Genomic DNA, 20,142 nt, shown 5'->3' with positions numbered 1-20,142 from the left:
TAATTTTGCATCCGTCACTGTTTATTATATTGTGCTTACTATTCCTTTTCAACCAACTTAAATATGGTGTCCGTTTTTAATAGCGGGTTGCCCAAAAGTATGCTATTTTTTTTTGTTCCCCAGCCTAAGTTTTAGATTGACATTCTATTAACCGGAAGTCTATTTAAATTCATTATGTATCTGCCCACTAAATTCCAAAAATTTCATTTTAGTTTAATTATTATTTATTTATTTATTCATTATTTCTGCTAACATGCATGTATCTTTGGTGTAAGTTCTATGCGATAAATATACATATATATGTATGCATAAACACATATATTTACATATATAATATTGTGTTGCCATTAATGCCATGCTTTCTGTTTAACTGGTTAACGCGCGATCTCTTTTTAGATATCATAATGCTCATGCAAGTGAGTATGGGTATGCTCTACGTTTTAAAACTTTAAAACCTAAAGTTCAATTTGGTTTACTCGTTAAATTTTACTTTTGCTTAAATCCGCCTGCTCGCTACTTTCGGGTTCTTCTTTAAGTGGAATCGAAAGCGGGAAGGACATTTCTATTGCGCGCTTTTACATACTTGCAGCATATATGTAATATGTATTCGTATAAATGTAATCTCTTGTTTACTAGACGTTGTTGTTCGGTTCTGTGGTTGGTTGCCAATACCGCTGGCAAATGAGTCGCTAGGCCTATATAAATATATGTATGTATATTTGAAATATATTATTGATATTCCTCATTGTAGATTCTTGCCATGCATTAAGCGCTGGAGTTTGGACCAGGTCGTGCGTGTCCTCGTCGAGAACTCAACTCTTTCGGTTCTTGGACTGGGCTTTCAGCTCCCCAAGTATGAATAATGGAGAGCGAGGAGTACGGCTAAACTAATCTCCAATCGGATCGAAGCAGGCCAAAACTCCACAAGTCAGCGCCTAATGCCATCGAAGTATATAAAGATATATAACGTATGCTTTATACTTGATATATTCTGTATACATATAAATATTTACTTGTTCGTTACTTGACATTTATAAAATTTTGGCTAACAATAAAATTGCATAGTTAATCTTTACGTTTAGTTTCATAGTTTTACCATTGATTCCGCCTACTCCCGTTATCCGTTAAAATTTTATTTCATATAGTTTAAAGTTCATTGGTGTTTAGTGTTTAACGAATTTGAGTTCGATTATTGTTTGCTTCTTTGTTAGTTTGTAGTGATACGTTTAGTGCGAAATCTTTGACTGCTTTGTGCTCACTTAGCGGACAACCAACTGCTCCGTCCAGCTAATCCTAATCTATCCCTAGTCCCTAATCTACCCCATCCCGTCGACTCTGTCCCAGCATGGTCAAGTGCTACTTTGTGCGCGTTCGATGCCATCACTACGCCACCCGCCGATCAATCGAAATCGATTTAATCGAAATCGATTTAATCGAAATGATCGGCGATTGGCCGACTACGTGTCCGATAACTAAGCTATGATGTTGTGCCAATCATTCGCCCGTCCGTTGTATTGCGATTACTAACCATTTTCCATTTTCCATTTCCTATTTGCCATTTTCATTTTCCATTTTTCGCTGCTGTGCCATTTCCGCTGCCGCGACTCGGTTGTGTAAAATTCTAATAAAATTGATTATTGTTGTTCGATAGATACACGGCGTACGCGCAGACATACGCTTGTATTGCATATTGCTTATTCCAAAATCAATATAAATATATATGTATAAATTGTAAGAATTTCCATACAAAAATTTAGTAGGTACGTTACTTTAGACCTCGGTGTTATCTCATTTTGTTTTGTTTTCGTTTCTCAACTATGATACTGGACTTGCCCGTTTCACTCACGTTCGCCGTTCGTACAAAAAGTTTAGCAAAGCTATTTTAACCCCTTCATTTTTCCCACGTTTTTACCGCCCATTCTTAACCAAACTTTTCGATATAGCAAATTGCGAGTACAAACAATCTTAAAACTGCGTAACGGTACATATATGTAGGTATTATATAGCCATAGCCAAGGAGTAGTTCATATCTTGTGTAGTACCTCTGAAACACGTATAAAACATCTATTAACTATTAGGTCTGTGGGGAGTGTCTGCTTTCGGTTTCGGTTTTCTGTGGATTGTGGCTGTGGTTGTGTAGTCCCGCTTCCCGTGTGCCGAGTCTGTTTCTAGCTAAGCGATCTCTGATAAGGTATACCCACCCCAATTGGTCCGTCCCTACTGGCACTCTATCCTATCCACTATCCTGTCCCAACGACGATGACGGATATGTGCGGCACTGACTAGCCCAAGTTCTGAACCCACCAGCACTGCCGACTTGTATCACAGTCGTAGGCCCTATCACTCTGCTCTCATTCGATCTGTAGAAATATACAAGGATTTCTCTTTGTGGTTCGGTAAGTTTTTTGGTATCGTTGCGTTAGTTTGTATGTTAGGGTGGGTCGATCTGTTGAGCAAAAATCTTAGGGGGCTATGTAATCCAAAGACTAAGTAAAGCAATTCGTATTATTGTTAGGAACCCAAAAGTTAAAATTATATTGTAATTGGGACTACTTTAATCCCCATAGCATTCTATCCTTTTTTGTTCAACAAAAATCGACCCACACAAATGGTAGGGTGTTCCACCCAGAGTTAGGAGTTCGTTCAACCCAGGGTCACTTATTCGTATAGATCCGCATTCCTGCGCGGAGACGTGGAACTGCCGTAGCTGAGCTGCGAGTCGGTCTTCTTCAGGATGGAGACATGGTGGGTGGGTGCGTCACCCGTCCGGTTGGTCATCAGCGAGTCCTGTTTGTGGAGTAGTCCGCGTCGTTGGTCGGCGAAGGAGATCACCGAATCCTGCTTGACCAGTTGATGGCGTCGTTGCTCGGGTCGCTGGTCCACGAACGAGATCACCGAGTCCTGTTTCACGAACTTCTGCCGCTTGTCCAGCAGGGTGCTCGTGGTGGCCCCAGGACGCCGAGAGACGTCCATGGAGACGCTGTCCCTTTCGGCCGGCATGTCGTTCAGGCCGTGTCCCGCCGCTCGACGCGCCTCCATGTAGGACACAATCGAGTCCTGCTTGGATAGGGATACCTTGGAGCCGTTGCTGTCCTGCTGGCACAGGGGTCGCCGGATCCCGGAGGCATCGCTGCAGGAGCTCTCCTGCTTGATGAGGAACTGGCGCGAGCCGTGCGAGTCCTGCTTGAGCAGCATCTGCTGCGACAGGTTGCTGTCCTGCTTGAGCATCATGTTGTGGCGCCGCAGCGAGTTGTGCTCGTAGATGTAGGACACCGCGTTGCCCTTGCTGCTCGGACTCTTCCGCGAGCTGTTCTGGTGGTAGTGCGACGACTTCCTAGTGCTGGTGGTGCTGGAGGCGATGGCCACGTTGTCGTAGTACCTGGGTGGTCAAGAAACGAGAAAGAAAGTTTTATTGATGTGGAACTTGGAAGGTAATCCATGAATTAAAACCATGATCTAACAAATTCTACCTATTTACAATAAAATATTTCTAAAAATATCGGAAAATTATTAAGAGAACCTGATCATCATTAATAATGATTAATTTTAAGCATAAAGTTTAAGATTTGAATATATAATTCTGATAATTAATAAGGTTATTGTTTATATTTAAGGTAGTATTACCACCAACAAAGTTGAAATTCGTTTTAAACATTTAAATAATATGATATACACAAAAAGTAGTAATTCCGATCAGTTTATTGTCAATTTAAGTAAATAAATAAAGTTAGTCAGTGAAAGTTTATTTGTGGGTTTCATTTCTGAACTTTAATATGAAATGTAGTCTTATTGAATCTTAAAATGGTAAAAGTTTTAGTAAAGTAATATTTTTGATTAGTTCCCTTAAAGCCTTATATTGGCATTAATAAAGTAGAGAAGTGAATTAAGGTAGAGAAACCGAAGCATCAGACATTTGAAATTTTTTTAAAATATCATTATACTTAATAATTTATTTTAATTTAATAATACGTGGGTACACATTGGGTACTTGAGGATTTCAATTCCCAACTCACCTGAGGCGTCCGCAGCAGCTGCGCGACTTGATGATGGCAGCGAAGCCGCGCCGGTACTTCTTGTTCACCGAGTAGAGGATGGGGTTGATGCAGCTGTTCGAGGAGCCCAGCCACTGGGCCACCGGCATCACCTTCTTGAGGATCTCGAACTCCTCCTGCGAGATGTCCGAGCCGAACTTGATCCTCGCAAAGATGACGTAGAGCGGCAGCCAGGATAGCACGAACAGGATGACCACGGCCACCAGCATCTTGATGACCTTCACCTTGCTCTTCTGCTGCATGCGGTCCATTTGGGCGTCCTTCGACTCGCCGGGAATGGACCGCGTGGAGACCTTGATCCAGATGAGCACGTAGCAGAGCGTTATCAGCGACATGGGCAGCAGGTAGCAGGCCACCAGGTTGGCCAGCAGGAAGTACAGGTTCCCGTCCGTGCCCGGGGGCCAGACCTCCTGGCAGAGGAACTGCGGCTGCGAGTAGGCCGAGAGGAGGGCGTCGGAGAAGACCTCCTCGGCGGGCACCAGGTCGAAGAAGAGCAGCCACGGGATGGTGGTCACCAGGGCGATCACCCATATGCCGATTATCATGATGCGGGCACGTCGCTTCGTCATCTGCTTCAGGGGCCACCAGATGGCAATGAACCTGCAAGAGGGGAGCAGTCCCAACAAAGGCTGTTTTTACCAGATAGTCAAAGTGGGATCTCCTGCTCCGTCAGCGTCCCCACCGTCAGATGCCGCTGACAGCGCTGAGCCGTCAAGGATAATGGCAATCATCAGGCTGTCGAGTCGAGGCGACGATGACGATGACGACACCGTTTCAACTAGGAGCCTGGCATGCAAATATCTCCGCTGATTAATTCGCACACGCAGGATGCCGTCCTAAGCCTTTTTCTGCTGAGTGTTCGCTTTCCAATCTCGACTATTGAACCCGCTTGCTCCGCCCTCGAAAAACGTGGAGGAATCGGAGTAGGGGTCTCATTTTTTATTCTGCTCGCCATAATGAATTGTAATTTGAATAAGAGCTGCAAACTGCGAGCTGCGAGGTAGCGAGACGAGTCGGTATGGGGCCAACAACGAGTTCAGCATTTTTCATTTAGCTTAGTGCAGCCGGCTCATTGTGGCGCCCGCTGAATGGCCATAGACAAGACTTGTCCCGTCCCGGGCCAACTGGGTGTCTGCCCAGGAGCAGGGCCGCAACCATGTAATTACGTGCATTGTGCTCGTATTTTGGACTTGGGTCGTCGCCTGCGTCTGTCCGGCAAAAAACATTGGGCAGATAACACGGCGGTAATTCCATTAGAGGGCGGCCCCCGTCCAAGAATCCTATTTCTCCTAAAAATAGCCAGCTAAACAATGTGGTCCGTACCCTCATCTCGGAATGTGGCCAACAGGGGCTTGGGGCCAGGCCAAAACAAAGCTGTCCGCAAAGCCAATAATCAAATTGTCATAACGTTTATTTATAGGAGCAAACCAATTGCATTAGCATAATTCGGTCCATGCGATTTGTATGCTCATAAATCAGGCGAGAGCCTAATTGAGTTCTTCGGGGTGGACAAGCACTCGGAAAAATAAATCAGCAAATTTAATCAGTGCAGTTTAGTAAATCTTGCTGTTTTTAATTTGGCTTTTAAAATAAAAAAATATTAAAGCAATGTTTTATTGAATTCATTAAAATTTGCCAATACTTAGGATTTACATAGTTGAAAATTGTCTTTCTTTAGTGAATACAATATTTATAAAATATAAAAAAACTTGTTTGATTGAGCCAAATTTTTAATTAGAAAAGTAATAAGTGGAGTTTATAACAACCTGTTAAAGCTACTCTTGATGTTAAATTTAAGGTAATATAATGAGCAATATTTTTGATTTTATACAGTCATACATGTCCTTTTCGTAAAAAAAAGATTATAAGAACGTTTTGTAATGAAGTATTTTATTTGTGTCGGGATTTCAATTTGTTTTTCAAAACGATATTACCATAATTATTCCGCAATTTAAAATAATTGTAGCCCATTAATTTTGCTGAGTACCATATTGTAAATCTTTTTGGGACGACAGTTCAGTGTCGTTGGCATATTTGTTAAGCAAAATGAATTTCTTTATACACTCTCAGCGAAATAAAGCATGAATACCCTTTTTCCCAGGACAGCTAACAAAACTACTTCACACTCGTGCTATTAAAGCCTTCCAGAAACGACAAGTTTAATAATTGGATACTTTCCCCACAACCCCTTCCGCCTCCCTAGGTCCACGTGGTTTTATGGGTTTTATTCCGGTTTCTTCTGCGGTTACCCATACGCACTGTTGACATTTGCGAGGAAGACACAAAAGCCACAATGCCAGCGCCATAAAGTCACAACTATGTTTATAACCAAGTGCCTAGATATATGGACTTTATGATTATACACAATCTTCTTACGTATTTGGGAAAGAAACGACCCTAATTAAATGGCTTTGGCATAAGTATAAGAATAAGCCAAGTCAGTGGGGCATTAGTGGCACAGCATTCAACCATCCACCCATCAGCCCCTAAGTCCGAGCAGAGATTTAAGTTTCGTGTTACAGATAATAAATCTTAAATTTCGATTCAGTTTACGATGGCTCGTAAAAGCACAAAGCAGCAGCAAACGCGGCCAAAACAACTGGATAAACGGACATCGATGGAGGAGGATTTGGACCTGCTCTCCAATGGGTTGGGATTAAATGTGGGCGGTGGCTGAGATGCGGGCCTGTGGGTGACCAAACGATCAAACGATGGACTACGCCTTTGTCCCCGCTGGCTGAAAAATGACAGTGGCAGAAACTCAGAAACAGAAGCAGGAGCAGAGTCAGTGCCTCCGGCCACAACTCCTCATTCCCGGAAAGTGGTCAGAAATTGATATAAATGAAAGTGCACATAAAGCCACGGGCGGCTGGCAAATCTTATTGTCCTTGGGGTTATGACTGGCACACGTCAAGGCGATTCAGTAAAACATGATAAATCAGTTGGTCACTTTATGGCCACATCGTTATCACCATTGCTTTTTTATACTTTATGGGGCAGGAAGCGCAGGACTGGCACTTTGATTCCTGGCGGCCAGTGAGCAATGGTATCAATGGTATCGCGGCCAACTACATTCTAAGGCAATTGAAAATGCACAAAAAACGAGAAACATGAAATTGACTGTAAGCAGCGCCTAATACGGACAAGGTGAGCCATTATAGCATATGATGAACTTGATCTTGAGACGACTGCTCCACTGACTCTCCTACATAACTAGCTAACTGCCTAGCAGCCTAACTGCCCGATCTGACCAGTTTTCCCCGCAGCCGATTGCATTGAGTGGCGCTCACTTTCGGATCGGTCCCCTGGCGCAAATCCCCTATAAAAGCCGAACTCGGACCCCAAGTTGTCACCAGTTGACAATTACAAGTCATTAGCCTAGCTCCTACTTCAGTTATCCCGCCAAAAACACAAACCACCTACAAAATGTTCAAAGTTGTGAGTATCAGTGTGCAGGAAAATGCATTAAAAAGTTCATATACAATTTTTAAAAGTCTTGTTCCAATGGATCTAAAGATTTATATCAAGTGTGTAGTTCAATATATTCAAAAACAAATTTATTATTTCAATTTTAAAGTGAAGAATAATAAAGTTATTTTTTTAGTCAGTAAAGTTTTTAAAATCACTTTGATCTATTTCCCCATACTAAAAAATATCCTTTAATGTTTTTATCAAAATCAACTTCTGTTTCAAATGTAAAAAATAATAAGTAGGACCTAAATAAAACCATATATTGTCCTATGTGGAAGTTGCATAAAATTTAAAAGGCTATCATAGTATATACAAATGTACTCTGAGACACATTTACTAGTGGCCTTAACTCAAAGTCATTCCATCTGTCACCTATAAATATCGGAATTCTCTGCGGAGTGGCAGCCACCTGCTGCTCCGGCTAATGCCACCAATCAAGCTAATCCGCGAACTCTGATCCGCCGCAGCTGTTCGTGCTCGCCGCCTTCGCCGCCGCCCAGGCGCACGCCCATCCCGGAGTGGTGGCCGTGGCTCCCGTGGTGGCCCACCCGGCGGTAGTCCACACGCCTATCATCCATCACGGCGCCCACTCGGTGCACTCGTAAGGCCCTTCATTCCCCATCTGCCCATCGCGCCCAGCACTTACGTTCTGTTTCCCCCTCCCCAGCCACGTGGTTCATCATCCGGCAGCCGTCAAGGTCATCACCCCCGTGGTCCACAAGCCCGTGGTGGCGGTGCATCATGTCAGACCGGTGGTTCCCCTGGTTCCAGTGCATCATGCCGCCCCCGCTGTCCTTGTGCATCATTAACTGCAGTGAATACATGGATGCCTTCCCGTTCCCGATCCCAATCCCAGTACCCCAATCCCAATACCAATCCCCACCCGACCCGACAACCGATCCCACAATAAAAGTTCATAGCCACGTAATTCGAGCGAGTGTTTTCAACTTACCTGTCCAGGGAAACGGCAATTAGGCTGTAAACCGAGGCTGCCACGGAGACACCCTGTATGTAGGGCACAAACTTGCACATCAGCCATCCGAGCATCCAGGCTACCAAATTCGAGGAGCGAAACATGAAAAGTAGAAAAGAGAGAAAGAAAGGGAGGGAAATGGGTAAATATTGGTCATAAACAATGCACAAATTATGCTGAGTAACTTTCGGTCACAGCGTCCTTGTTGCCCTGGTCATACACTAAAAGAAATAGTGGATAAAATTTATAATTTTCTAACCCTTATATCTTGAATGAATTTAGTTACACAAGACATAAAGTACCTTACAGCTCTCTTTTGAAACATAAACCGCTACTTAACCAATAGTTAAAATATGCTTTTGCATCCTACCTATTATTTAACTTCGATTCAAACTCATTTTGAATTTACAGTTTAGGTGCATCTACTAAGAAATTTCAAAAAATTACATTCCTTGGACATGACGGATAATCTTCTTTAGACATTTAGTAATGTCAAAATTTTTATTTTACTTTCAAAATTTGCTTAAAAATGGTTTCTAACTAGATTTTAACTCTAAGCTGTGTGATTTTTCATAAGATAGAAAATATGTAGCCTGTCCTCAGATAAGTTTTATAGATAAGATAAGTCTTCTTTGGGCACACTTTTAAAGCGTAAACCGATACTTAACCAGAAGTTAAAAAATTCTTTTGTAAAAGAAGGTCCTAGTCTTAAGTATGGTAAAGCTATCCTCGGTCATAATCAAAAAAGTGGTATATCTCTCCAAGGTTTTCTCTGAGTGCAGTGAAAGCCGTGGTCACGGACAGTTGAGTTCGAGTTGTGCTCGGTCCCGGTTAGCGTTCAATGCTTCTTGTCATCGCCATCGCCATCGCCGCCGCCCACGTCCGTCGTTGTTTGCTGACTGAGATTTATGTGCTGCATATCATTCATAATTTGGTGACAAGTCTCAGATTGCGCCCAGGCATTGGAGGGAGTACCCGGAGTGATGGACTGGGCGTACCAGGAGGACTGGAAGCATTGTGTGCCCAGGACCAGACCATGGCAAACCGCCGCACTGCCTAAGTTAATTTGTATTCCTTTTATTCCATTTGATGGAAGACGCTAGATGGAAAGTGGAAGACACGGGCCGTACTTTCGCATAGTTGTGCGTTATGAATTTTATGCTAAAAGGCATAACTCACTCAGACACAAAAGGTTATAAAGCACACATGGGCGGGGAAGGGGGATTGGGGTGCGAACTTGGCCAAGGTTGATGACAGTCGAACGGAGAACGGCGCCCCAGGGCATGACATATCGAATGGCAATTAAACAAGTGCAAGTGCGGGCCACACATCATTAGCAGTTGGCAGTTGGCAGTTGGCAGTTGGAGTTCACAGAGGTCAACGCTCGGCAAAGGAGACGCCTCCTGAGTTGTGGCGCTTCTAATTTCCTGTCTCGTTCGCCTGTCTTAGTCTTATCTCGGTTTGTTGTCGCTTTTTATTATGCATACGTACGCCCAATAAAAGCCAACTTTAATATGATTTGGCACATAAAAATATAAATATTATTGGCGCTTTGTGCAAGTGAACTCAACTCGGCTTTCGGCGGGGTTTCGACTTCGGTTTGGACAGGTTCTGGCCGGGATCATGTGTGTGTGTTTTTGGCCAGGACAAGACATCGGACCGAAGACAGACAGACAAACAATCAACTGTGTGTACTCAGGACAGCGGCTCGGATGGGTTTTTCGGTTTTATTCCTTCGATTTGAAATGGCTTTTGGGCAGACCTGCAAGTGCAACAGACTGGATCCGATGCCATTAATGCGAGTGTATTTGGCCACTCTCTTGATATTATGCTGATAAGGGTGAACCCTGATGTATGGCGTCTGCGAGGGCTCTTGACTCGGCAAACTTTATGCTTTCAAGTTGGTTAAAACAATTTAAATTCAAATTCGGTTCCGAAATGCTTCATCACTTGCGGGCCAGCGGATTTGGATTAGCATCCGCCCACACTGGGAGCTTTTCAAAAATATAAGTTTGCCCAGCTTCCCTTTGGCAAGCAAACTATCTAATTGGATATGCAATTCTATTAGGACTGGCGAACGTGACTCGCCTGGTTCGTCCGGGATTAAAGTCTGCATCAGTGCACTCGGGCAGTCAAGTGTCCTAACCAAGTTTATAATATTCCGGGCTCAACGGAGTGAAGTGACTTCTCGATAATCGCAAGCAAACAATGGTTTTTGTGGTGAGCAGGGAATTTATTTCGACAGATTAAAATGTTGAACACAGTTTTACATGTCAATTTGTTTTTCAATATATGGCATTTTACCGATTTCCAATAGTGGACAGACAAACGGACATTTGAAGTATGGTTTTAATGGATAATGGTTAGAAAGGAAAAGTATAAACTTTAATTTTGCCCAACAGAATAATGAATGATTAATTTAAAAAAAAAAATTTAAAAGGTCAAGGATATGCATTATATAAAGTTATTTATTATTAGGATGACCCCTCTAAAAAAAAATTTCTCCTTTAACGAAAAAAAAGAATTTCTGATGAATATACAAATGCTTTTTATGTTTATAAAAGAAAATGTGGATGTTTTTTTTAGAAACTGGAGGAATAATAAAAATACAGAGTCATACCTAGCCAACAGAATCAAAGTTAATGTCCGAACTTTTTAGGTTTATCAATGTGTGGTACAAACATAATTCTAGGAACCAAAATAACAAAAACTAAAAAATTAATGATTTGCAAATGTAAAAATAGATATTTTCAGAAGGAAACCTTTAAATAATATTTCCAACTTTTATAAAGATAAAGGGTTTAATTTTTGGTACAAGTGTAGGAATAATAAGTAATCATAAAACACACAGTCATACATAGGCAACCGAATGCCAAGTATTGCTTGAACTTTTCGGGTTATTAATGTGTTGTACAAACATAATTGAAGGTACCAAAATAACCTTAATTGACTCGCGTGTCGTTGCGGCCCTGAAACTCCCGTGGCATTACCAATTTGTGGCCTCAAGGGAAACCAAACACTCCTCAGTTGGCTCGGCATACATCCAGCTTCCCGCGCCAAGGTGAGAAGGATGGGTGTTTGATCCGACTTGGAGTGTGCTTGACATGGCGACATATGGCCCACAGACGGCTCCGTTTATAAGCGTAAGCTGGTGCTCAATATTGATCAACTACAGGAGATAATACCAATCGATATTCGGGCTTATCGACAGCCTTCGATTGGGGGTGGTGCGGTTGGGCCCTACCTCCCCCATCCACCCTTAAGAATGTGTCAAGTGAGCCCTAAGCCTTTTAGTTTCGGTCCTCTTGCCCTCCTTTCTGCGGGAACTTTTGTTTTTCTGTTCAGACACAGTCAATAATAATATTTGTGGGACTTTTGCATCCGAATGAATAAGTATATTGGAACGCCATTTAAAGGTATAAAATAATACACTAAATAACCCTTAAAAAGAATGTTTTATTTTCAAAAAAATAGTATTTTAAAGATGATACTTTTTCTTAAATATAATATCAATTTTTACAAAATAAAATATAACTATATATATATAACTTAAAATGGTTTCTTAAGTGGTTAAAACCTAATCAATAATTTAAAGTGACTTGAACATGTGGGGACCCATTGCGGGGAGTAGAGGGGATATATTCCCCATTCGGGTTAAAATTTTTACCTTAAAGTATAAATTTTATGTATTTTATTCTACATTTTTGATGTTTAGTCAACAAATTTTTATCATATTTCTGGATCCGCCACTGGATTTGGAATAGAAAACCAATTAATATAAATTGTGTCTGCAGTTATAGAAACCAATAGAACAGGCAAAATGAAAAATGAACGTTTCTATAATAAACATTATATTTTTCTTAGCACAATTTTAAAATTGTTGTTCCCTCTGTGTAGGCAAAGTGGATTGGTTTATTTTGGGGTTTGGGGATTCGTTTCGGTGGCGACATTGTCAGGCTCGCAGTGGGGTCGTAAATTTAATGAAATAATCAGGCGTGACAAATCCAAACCGGTTCGATTGGAGTGGGCGTGGGCGTAAAGTGGGCGTGGAATGGCCATGAAGGGGGCATAACATAACACTTCTGGCAAATGCGTTATTGTTATGATTATCGCTGCGGCGTCACGTCCTGTGGCGACTTCTGCGGCAGCTCGTTGGAAAATTGAATACCGCAGCCAGTTCGCCCAGAAATGTGAGTGGGATTCTGAGTAGAAATGGAAATGGGAATCGGAATCGGGGAACCTCGAGGTGAGATATGGAATTGCGGGAGATTGCAGATCGTAGGTGGATAGGTCAGAGGTTGGATGCCATGTGCCGACATCACGTAGAGACTAAATTAAAATACAATCGGCGGGCAGAGAGTGCTGAAAAATGACTTCATCAGGGAAAAGGGAATGGAGGGTCTTGGGATGCCGCGACGTTACGCATTCGCCGCGTTCGCCCGGCACAAATCACGTGGCCCCCTTAATGAACAAACTGGCAACGTGACTTACAGATTCGCCTAACGCCCGTTTGCGATGCGGATCTTAAAGGGCCGTAATGATAACGATTCCATCCCCACTCCCATCCACCCATTGATAAAACGGCACAACAATGGCCATAAAGCGCCATTTGGGACAATTGCTGTTGCTGTTGCAAGGATATCCTTCGTCTCAAGGCGGCATCGTAGCTGGGAAATCAATTCATTTCGCATTTTATTGGATTTCGAAGCACACACATAAATAAGAGCCACCCACAAGGCGCCCAGAAAACCCACCCACGAATAGTACAGGCCCAACCCAATACAGGTGCCCCCGCCCCAGCACACACACAGGGTATAACCCTGACTATTAGGTTTGCCAAGCGAAATATTTAGGTCAATTCATCCAGCCGCAAAGAGCCTTGAATGCAAACAACCTTCCATTGCAATTCTGAGGCTTGAAGGTGTGCTTAGATAATGGCGCTGCCAGCGGCGATGGCCACCGTTGGCGTCGCTGCCAACTGCGACGGCGACTGCGACGCCGACTGCAACGTCGTCTTTGACGGCTCGAATTTGATTTCATATAATTCAGTTTGATGGCAAAACACGGCGACCATCCCACCCACTTGGCCACCCGGTCGGGGGAGTCGTGGAAACTATTAGACACCAACGTGCAATGTTCTATGTGCAAAAATGCCAAGCTTTCAAACTCCCACGCACGGTGCTCTACACAAAGGGAAATGTTCTATCGCAATGATAATGTTACAAAGGAGCTAAGGAACTAGTATCAAGGAGCAAGAAATTTGGAAACTACACCCTCTATGATATTATTTGTAAAAACAGACTAGATATTTCTAAAATTGAGACGGATAATCATTTATAAGCCCTATTATTTAGAAGATTTTAAGTTCCAAAGTTCTTAAGACTATATTTTACTTTATATTAATTATGCTGAGGAAGAACCTTTAAAAAGATTTAAAACTGAACTACTTTTAACAACCTTCTCAGGTTAGAAAGAAATTAATCAGCGAATTTGGAAAATGTATAGAACGATGTATAATTATACTTGTAATTAAAAAACAAAATAAACCAAAATCCCAGGTCCTTAAAGTATTTTTCGACTTGTAGAAACATATTATAGTTAATATTAACTTAGAACTATTTTATTTAATCAGTAAATTAAGATTAAGAAATATAAAAAGATGAGCATGAGATTATAAAATATTAAATGCTTATACTCCAATAACAAAAAATCCCCATCCAAATACATATTCTGCAATACAGAATATTTCCCCTGTACTTGCGCTATTTTATCATAGGTTGCTTTGAACTCGCTGCCTTCGATTTAAACTTTAGCAGGTTTTTGAAAGAGAATAGGAATGCGAGTGGGGTTGCGCGTTGAAGGGGTAAATGGGGGTGAAGGGGCGAAGAATGTGCCACCCCAAAGGCCCCAATGCCAGCGGGAGGGCTGCAATTTGTTGTGACTGGCGTTTTTGCCTAGGCCTCAGCGGCTGAGCCCAACTCAAGACATGCCAAGCAAAAATAATGGGGTGGTAAGGGGTGGCGAAAGGGTGGCCAAAAGGGTGCCCCAGCCACCCACCACCCACCACCCCCTGTGACCCACTAAAAGCTGTCGGCCCTGCGCCTAGCTTGAATTTGTGAAATTAGGTCAGTTTTGTGTCGATGATCCTTTGGGCCACCCCGAAAAGCAGCAACAAATGCACCAACACATTCGCAGTCGAGAGTACATACATGGCACGGAGAGAGTGAAAGAGCGGCGAGAGAAAGCGGAGAGAGTGCGCAGTGACACAGACACGGAGACAAACACACGCACACACAATGCAGGCTGAGGTAAACTCATTCACTTTTTCGCCACTCGCTTCATTCGTTCCTGGCCATTTTCACTCGGCAGCCTTCGTTTACTACATTTCCCCCCCAAGTGGGTGGTTCCACCCGGGGGGTGGAAAGGGTATTTAGCCGTTTAAGAGTTCCCATAGGACCATTAATATATAATCAATCAATTAAAACGATGTATCTTAAATGAATAAATCAAAATATTTTATGGCAATTACAAAAGACTTGTATAAATTATGTATAACCATCTCGTGCTTAAAATAACAATTATCTTGTCGACAAAGTGGATAAGATGAGAAGTCAAACTTGAAAAGGCCTTTCACATTATTTGTCTTAATTTATAGTACAAAAATATTAATTGTCAATCCATTAAAATAAACTGATTTTTGCAAAGAGCCAACAATCTATTCTAAATGTTATGTTTTAATAAATTGATTTATTCACTTATCGATTCATATTCCCCAATAAATTTTGAGAATTCCTTTGAAAAATTCGCAATTCGTGTCTTAGATATCCATTGACTTTGTGGTAATTCATATAAATTAAACACTTCTCAACTATATATATATATATTTCAATTTTTCACTTTTCTCGGTGTATCAAAAACAAGAGAAAGGGAGTTCTCACAGGCAGAGGCACTTAATTGGCAACACTAGGCACAACCTGCGAGCCTACGACCTGGCATTGGGTTTTGGGACCTGGGACTGGGGTAGCCATCGGAGGCAAATAGCAGTGGAGGATAGGAGGATGGACCTGCATGGCGTGCTCCACAATCGGAATTTGATTTACCAAGGATTTCGATCATTTTTCCATGTCGACGGCGATTTGCATAGACATTTGCCACTCCGCTCACCTTCTCGGCCAGGAGTACGACTATCAATTTGGATGTCAGCCCACCAAGTCCGTGGGAACCGGGGAAATTGGATAAGGAGAAAGATAGAGAAACAAATAAAGGATATACCCTCAGCAGACAGGGACAGATAGAAAGATAGATAGATAGGCAAATGGATGGATGGATGGATAGGCATGTCAGGCAAATTTATTTAAATTAAAGCATACAATTATGCGTAGCCTCGTTTATCGGGTCGTTTGTGGGTCGTCGCTGGGATTTGGAATTGGCCTTTCATTAAAGAGACACTTGTACTTGGGCCCTGGCGGATTGTCAGTTCCAAGAAGGTTGGGGTTCCCGGGGAAAGCCTATAAATTAATTTAATTGAGTGCGAACATTTTTTCGTTGTTACGGAGACTTGCCACATTTCCAGTGGAGTTACATTGAATACTTGTGGTCGCCCTTGGTTTTGCCAGTTGGTTTTTCTCGGTATGTACCATTTTTGTAAGTCCATATATTTAATTAAAGAGTTATGGGCCTGTCTATTTTTTAATTTATGGTGTCCAATGTAAAAAGCTTTAAAAATTTGATACTTAAACTGGACATTTTCCAGACTTATCATCTGCTGCATCGTTTTATCCTTTTTAATACACGCATTAAAAAATCAGAGGACGCCACCGAGTCTGTCATATAAACTGCAGTTTCCAAATAAACGGAAACCAAGTGTGTCTGTTGGGAATAAGAGCGTTCTAACTAATATATAACCCTATATAAAAAAAACAGTCTTTTATCATTTCTAACATGGCTAACCCTACCGGTGCAAAAAAGCTGAGCACTTTTTCTCGGACATTTATGCCGACATTAGCTGTAATGAGGCACCATTACACTTGCTCTCGTACGAATCGTACATTACGCATACGCAGCGTAAACACGCAGAAGCAACAACTTTCGCCAGCGCCATTTGGCAGGGCTTTATCTAAGCGGCGATTAATTGCAGGACATAAATCGGGCTAATATGCACAACCAACGGAAATGCCCCCTAATGTTCTCCCCAGTGGCGAAGCAAATAAATAAATCCCGACGACTTAGGGAATTAAGGAGATACTTACGCACAAAGATGTTGCCAATCAGAGTGGCTGGCAGGCAGAAGACAATGACTAGAATGTCCGCAATGGCCTTTGGAATGGGAATGTAAATTTTATTTCAAATTAATGGGGTTAGTCTGGGGCATGGGAGATATGCGGCGGTTCACCCACCAGATTCACGATGAAGTAGTTCGTCACGGTGCGCATGCGAGGGGCCCGCAGGACGACGGCGATCACGAAGCTGTTCCCGATGAGGCCCACCAGGAAGACAACGATATAGGCCACGCAGTAGACCATGGACATGGCCAGCGAGTGGCGGTACAGGGGATCGAATCCGAAGTCCACGCTCCCGTCCAGCTGCTCCCAGCGGAGCACTCCGCTGTCGTTGTACGACTTGGTGGCCGCCGATGCCGCCGAGATCAGGCTGGTGGTGGCCGGCGAGAGGTTCAGCAAGTTGGCGTAGTAGGTGGAGGAGGTGGCGTCGGCGATGGCCAGCGACTTGCTCCGCGCCGTGGAGGTGGTGGTGGCCGCCAGGGCGGCTATCAGGGAGCTGGCCGCCGGGGCCACCGTGGTGGTCAGAACGGTGCCCAGCAGAGTGTCCGTAATGGGGCCGTTATTCAGTTTAATGGCACTCGATGCGCTCGAGGAGATGGCTACGGCACTACTGCCATTCAATTCGTTGAAACTCAAGAGGTTCTGCAAATCGACGAAATTATGCGTGAAATTATTATAATCCCCGGCGAGGGTGGCCTCCTCCATTGTCTCCTCGGCCTTTCCAGGCGCCATGGTCGCCATTGTGGGCATGGGGATGGGCACACTTGTCGAACTACTGGGAATGTCGCCACTTGTGTGGCTCTTATGCTTTCGCTTGCGAATTCGACCGCTGGCTGTCATCATCCGGCCGTCTTGATTGGGCGGATGGCACTTTCACTGGCGCCGCGCTTTCTCTATCTCTTGTGGGTATCCCTATTTCGGTTGTTTTAGAAAAGGTCTATAAAAATGGCATCGTCTCTTGGCATTTCGTTGGCTTGTGTTCAGGATATGCAGGAAGTTTCGTGGCTTTGTGGATTAGACAACGACTTTTAATTAGCACTCACGTCCCACAATGTCTCGTTTAACCGGGGGTTATGTTTGCCCTGAAGTTGCACAACAAATGCAATTTTCTAGAAACTCGATTTTGCCGCCCAAGGTTTTTCCTCTTTCCTTCTCTGTACTTTTTTCGGAAGCCACCTACAACAGTTTGTTGCCATTTCGGATGCGAATCCGAGTGCGGAATGAAATGGCTGGCTGGGTCGTTCGTCAGCTGGTTGACGTTGCCTTGGCTGGCATTACGAAAAAGTCGGCGGCCCAAGGCCTCGTGTGCATATTTCAGATAAGGCCAAATGCTGGGTGCCTGGATAAATGCAGCTGGAGGGGATCGGAGATGGGAGATGGAAGAGTTCTGGGCCCAAGGACATGGTCACAGCCGCAGTTTCAACACATGCGCGTCGCTAATTAATTTTAATGCCATTTTTCCCATTGTTTGGCTAATGTTTTTGGCACAATTGAAAACGGAGGGAGCGTGCACTTTGACCTCAAAAAATCGTCGAACCAACATCGAGCCAACGAGCAATTGAGCAACTCAATAGCAGCGCATAAAAATTCCATTAAGCACAACTGCCAAGCGCACGCAGCACTCTTCGATTGAGTGCCGAAAAATTGCCAGTAAGCATTGAAACAATTGGTAACAAACGAAGCCAGGGCGACATTCTTTTGTGCGGCTCCATGGGAGTGTCTACATCAGACAAACTGGCGACTAAAGACCCCTCGTCGCACAATTCAAGCTGTCCAGGCACGGCAAAAAATAGATGTTTCTAGGAATACCAAGGGGAGGTTTCCTTAGAACTATAAAAATGTATCTGTAATTAAATTGTTGGACTTCCTTTAAATACTTCCTCTTTTGGTGTCTATAGCCACATACTTTAGAGCAAACTTATATTTAAAAGTTTACAGCTGAATTTGTAAAGAGTTGTATAAGTAACAAAAAAACCTATAACATTTTTAAAGGTTTTTTTTTTTAAATTCTCATTATTTCCTTTGAAAGAATCTAGTACAACCCAATACATAAAATTGTATATTTTTTGGTTAATACATCTTATTTACCCTTCCTAAATCTTTTTTTTTTTTGATTCTAATAGTCAAAAATCTCATATTTATATCAAGACTCTAAAACAGAGAAATTGTTAAAATTATTCATGGACTATTCCAACAAGACAATTCCGAATTTTAATCTGCAAGTTCATAGAGAAACAAAGCTGTGTTTATATTTGCTTAAGCAGTGCCATCAGTTAAGAAGTTTTAACTGTTGATGCCAAGTTGAAAGTCAACTTTTTCTGTGTAGCAGGCAGCTGGTGTTCCCTTCGCAATCGGATTGGGCTCCTTCTTCGAGCGTGAAAGTGCTTGGGACCTAATTGAGCTTACATGCCTGCTGGCCATCGCGAAGGAGATGCCAATGCTGATAGTCCTTAGACCTGGGGCCCTTGGGTGCAATGGGGCGTAGGACCTACTGTCAACACCGAGGGCCTGACAAATCAGCCACGGGCAAGCTAATTAAACTGTCGGGGCTGGAGGAGTCTGCAGGAGGAGATGCAATTCCTGGAGGACTCCCACACGGCCAGGTTCGGCACCTGGCCAGAGCAAAAGCCAAAGCAAACACAAACACTCCCCCGGATAAATCAGCAGGACATGGACACTCGAAAGGTTAACGTTAACACTACGCGTGGTCGTTTCCGTGATGTCGTGGGTTTTGGGTCGTGGATATATAGTCATCCGCCCCTGGGGCGACCGCGTTGTCAACGGATTCGCGTCTGAATGAGGACTGCTGGCGCTGCGGCCGCGGCAGCTCGTTTTTCAGGCCAAATGGAGCCGATGGGGGCCGACGCGACGGACAGGATACGACTGAATGTAGGTCTTTCCTTCGGCTCTGGGACTCGGACTCGCAGAAGGAGTGGGCCACCCACTCGGGCGGGCGCTCGCCCGTTCGCTCGGTCGTCCTTGTGCCGCCTATGTACTCGCTGAGCGCTGAACCAACGGCCCTCAAATGCAATGACAGAGCGCTCCTCTATATGTTCATGCCCGTAGTGCTCTACCGTTCTACCGTTCCACCTACCGTTCCCGTTCCGTACTTTTCGCAGGCTTAGCGCACAACTTTGTAGGCTTAAAACTGAAGGACCACATTTGGCAATATCCAAGGTTGGATCGTTGAAATGTCAGGGCGACCGTGTGGGAGGCTGCGTTCCCAAGTCCGTGCCCACACCCAATACCCAAAAAGAAACCCAAACCCAAACCCATTTGGGATTCATATTCATCATATGCTCATTTCGGACCCTCTTAATAAATACGTTTATTATGCCATTTGACTTCTGGCCATTGTTTGTTGCGT

The 20,142-nt window shown here is 43.4% G+C and overlaps 2 protein-coding genes across 4 annotated transcripts; one reads left to right on the top strand and one right to left on the bottom strand.

The window, feature by feature from the left end:
- Positions 1 to 253: 253 nt before the first annotated feature.
- On the bottom strand, positions 254 to 19,566 carry LOC119560877 (neuropeptide SIFamide receptor). 3 transcript variants are annotated; one of them, XM_037874552.1, is made up of 6 exons: positions 19,478 to 19,566; positions 16,893 to 17,780; positions 16,746 to 16,812; positions 8,476 to 8,575; positions 4,014 to 4,652; positions 254 to 3,379 (listed from the first exon to the last, which is right to left on the bottom strand). In XM_037874552.1, the coding sequence occupies exons 2-6, from the start codon at positions 17,616 to 17,618 to the stop codon at positions 2,659 to 2,661; spliced, it is 2,253 nt and encodes a 750-aa protein (XP_037730480.1). In that variant the 5' UTR covers positions 17,619 to 17,780; positions 19,478 to 19,566; the 3' UTR covers positions 254 to 2,658. The 3 variants fall into 3 exon arrangements, with proteins under 3 accessions (XP_037730480.1, XP_037730482.1, XP_037730481.1); XM_037874554.1 differs by having other exon boundaries at positions 19,475 to 19,552; XM_037874553.1 differs by having other exon boundaries at positions 19,421 to 19,526.
- LOC119560878 lies at positions 7,419 to 8,364 on the top strand. Its single transcript, XM_037874555.1, has 3 exons — positions 7,419 to 7,490; positions 7,991 to 8,124; positions 8,191 to 8,364. Exons 1-3 carry the CDS (start codon positions 7,479 to 7,481, stop codon positions 8,330 to 8,332), a joined length of 288 nt encoding a protein of 95 aa, XP_037730483.1. The 5' UTR covers positions 7,419 to 7,478; the 3' UTR covers positions 8,333 to 8,364.
- Positions 19,567 to 20,142: the final 576 nt, after the last annotated feature.

The sequence above is a fragment of the Drosophila subpulchrella genome, unplaced genomic scaffold (genome assembly GCF_014743375.2).
Source record: "Drosophila subpulchrella strain 33 F10 #4 breed RU33 unplaced genomic scaffold, RU_Dsub_v1.1 Primary Assembly Seq354, whole genome shotgun sequence".
NCBI classification, from domain to species: Eukaryota; Metazoa; Arthropoda; class Insecta; order Diptera; family Drosophilidae; genus Drosophila; species Drosophila subpulchrella.
This window is presented reverse-complemented; position numbering and strand designations above follow the sequence as displayed.

What these genes read in the sequence shown, in the direction of transcription:
- LOC119560878 (XM_037874555.1), top strand. An exon ending in GGCGCCCACTCGGTGCACTC is followed by an intron (nt 8,125 to 8,190) that starts GTAAGGCCCTTC and finishes CCCCCTCCCCAG; the next exon opens with CCACGTGGTTCATCATCCGG.
- LOC119560877 (XM_037874552.1), bottom strand. Translation starts at nt 17,618, where the DNA reads ATGATGACAGCCAGCGGTCGAATTCGCAAGCGAAAGCATAAGAGCCAC. An exon ending in ACTACTTCATCGTGAATCTG is followed by an intron (nt 16,813 to 16,892) that starts GTGGGTGAACCG and finishes CCCATTCCAAAG; the next exon opens with GCCATTGCGGACATTCTAGT. An exon ending in AGCTGCTGCGGACGCCTCAG is followed by an intron (nt 3,380 to 4,013) that starts GTGAGTTGGGAA and finishes TTGACCACCCAG; the next exon opens with GTACTACGACAACGTGGCCA.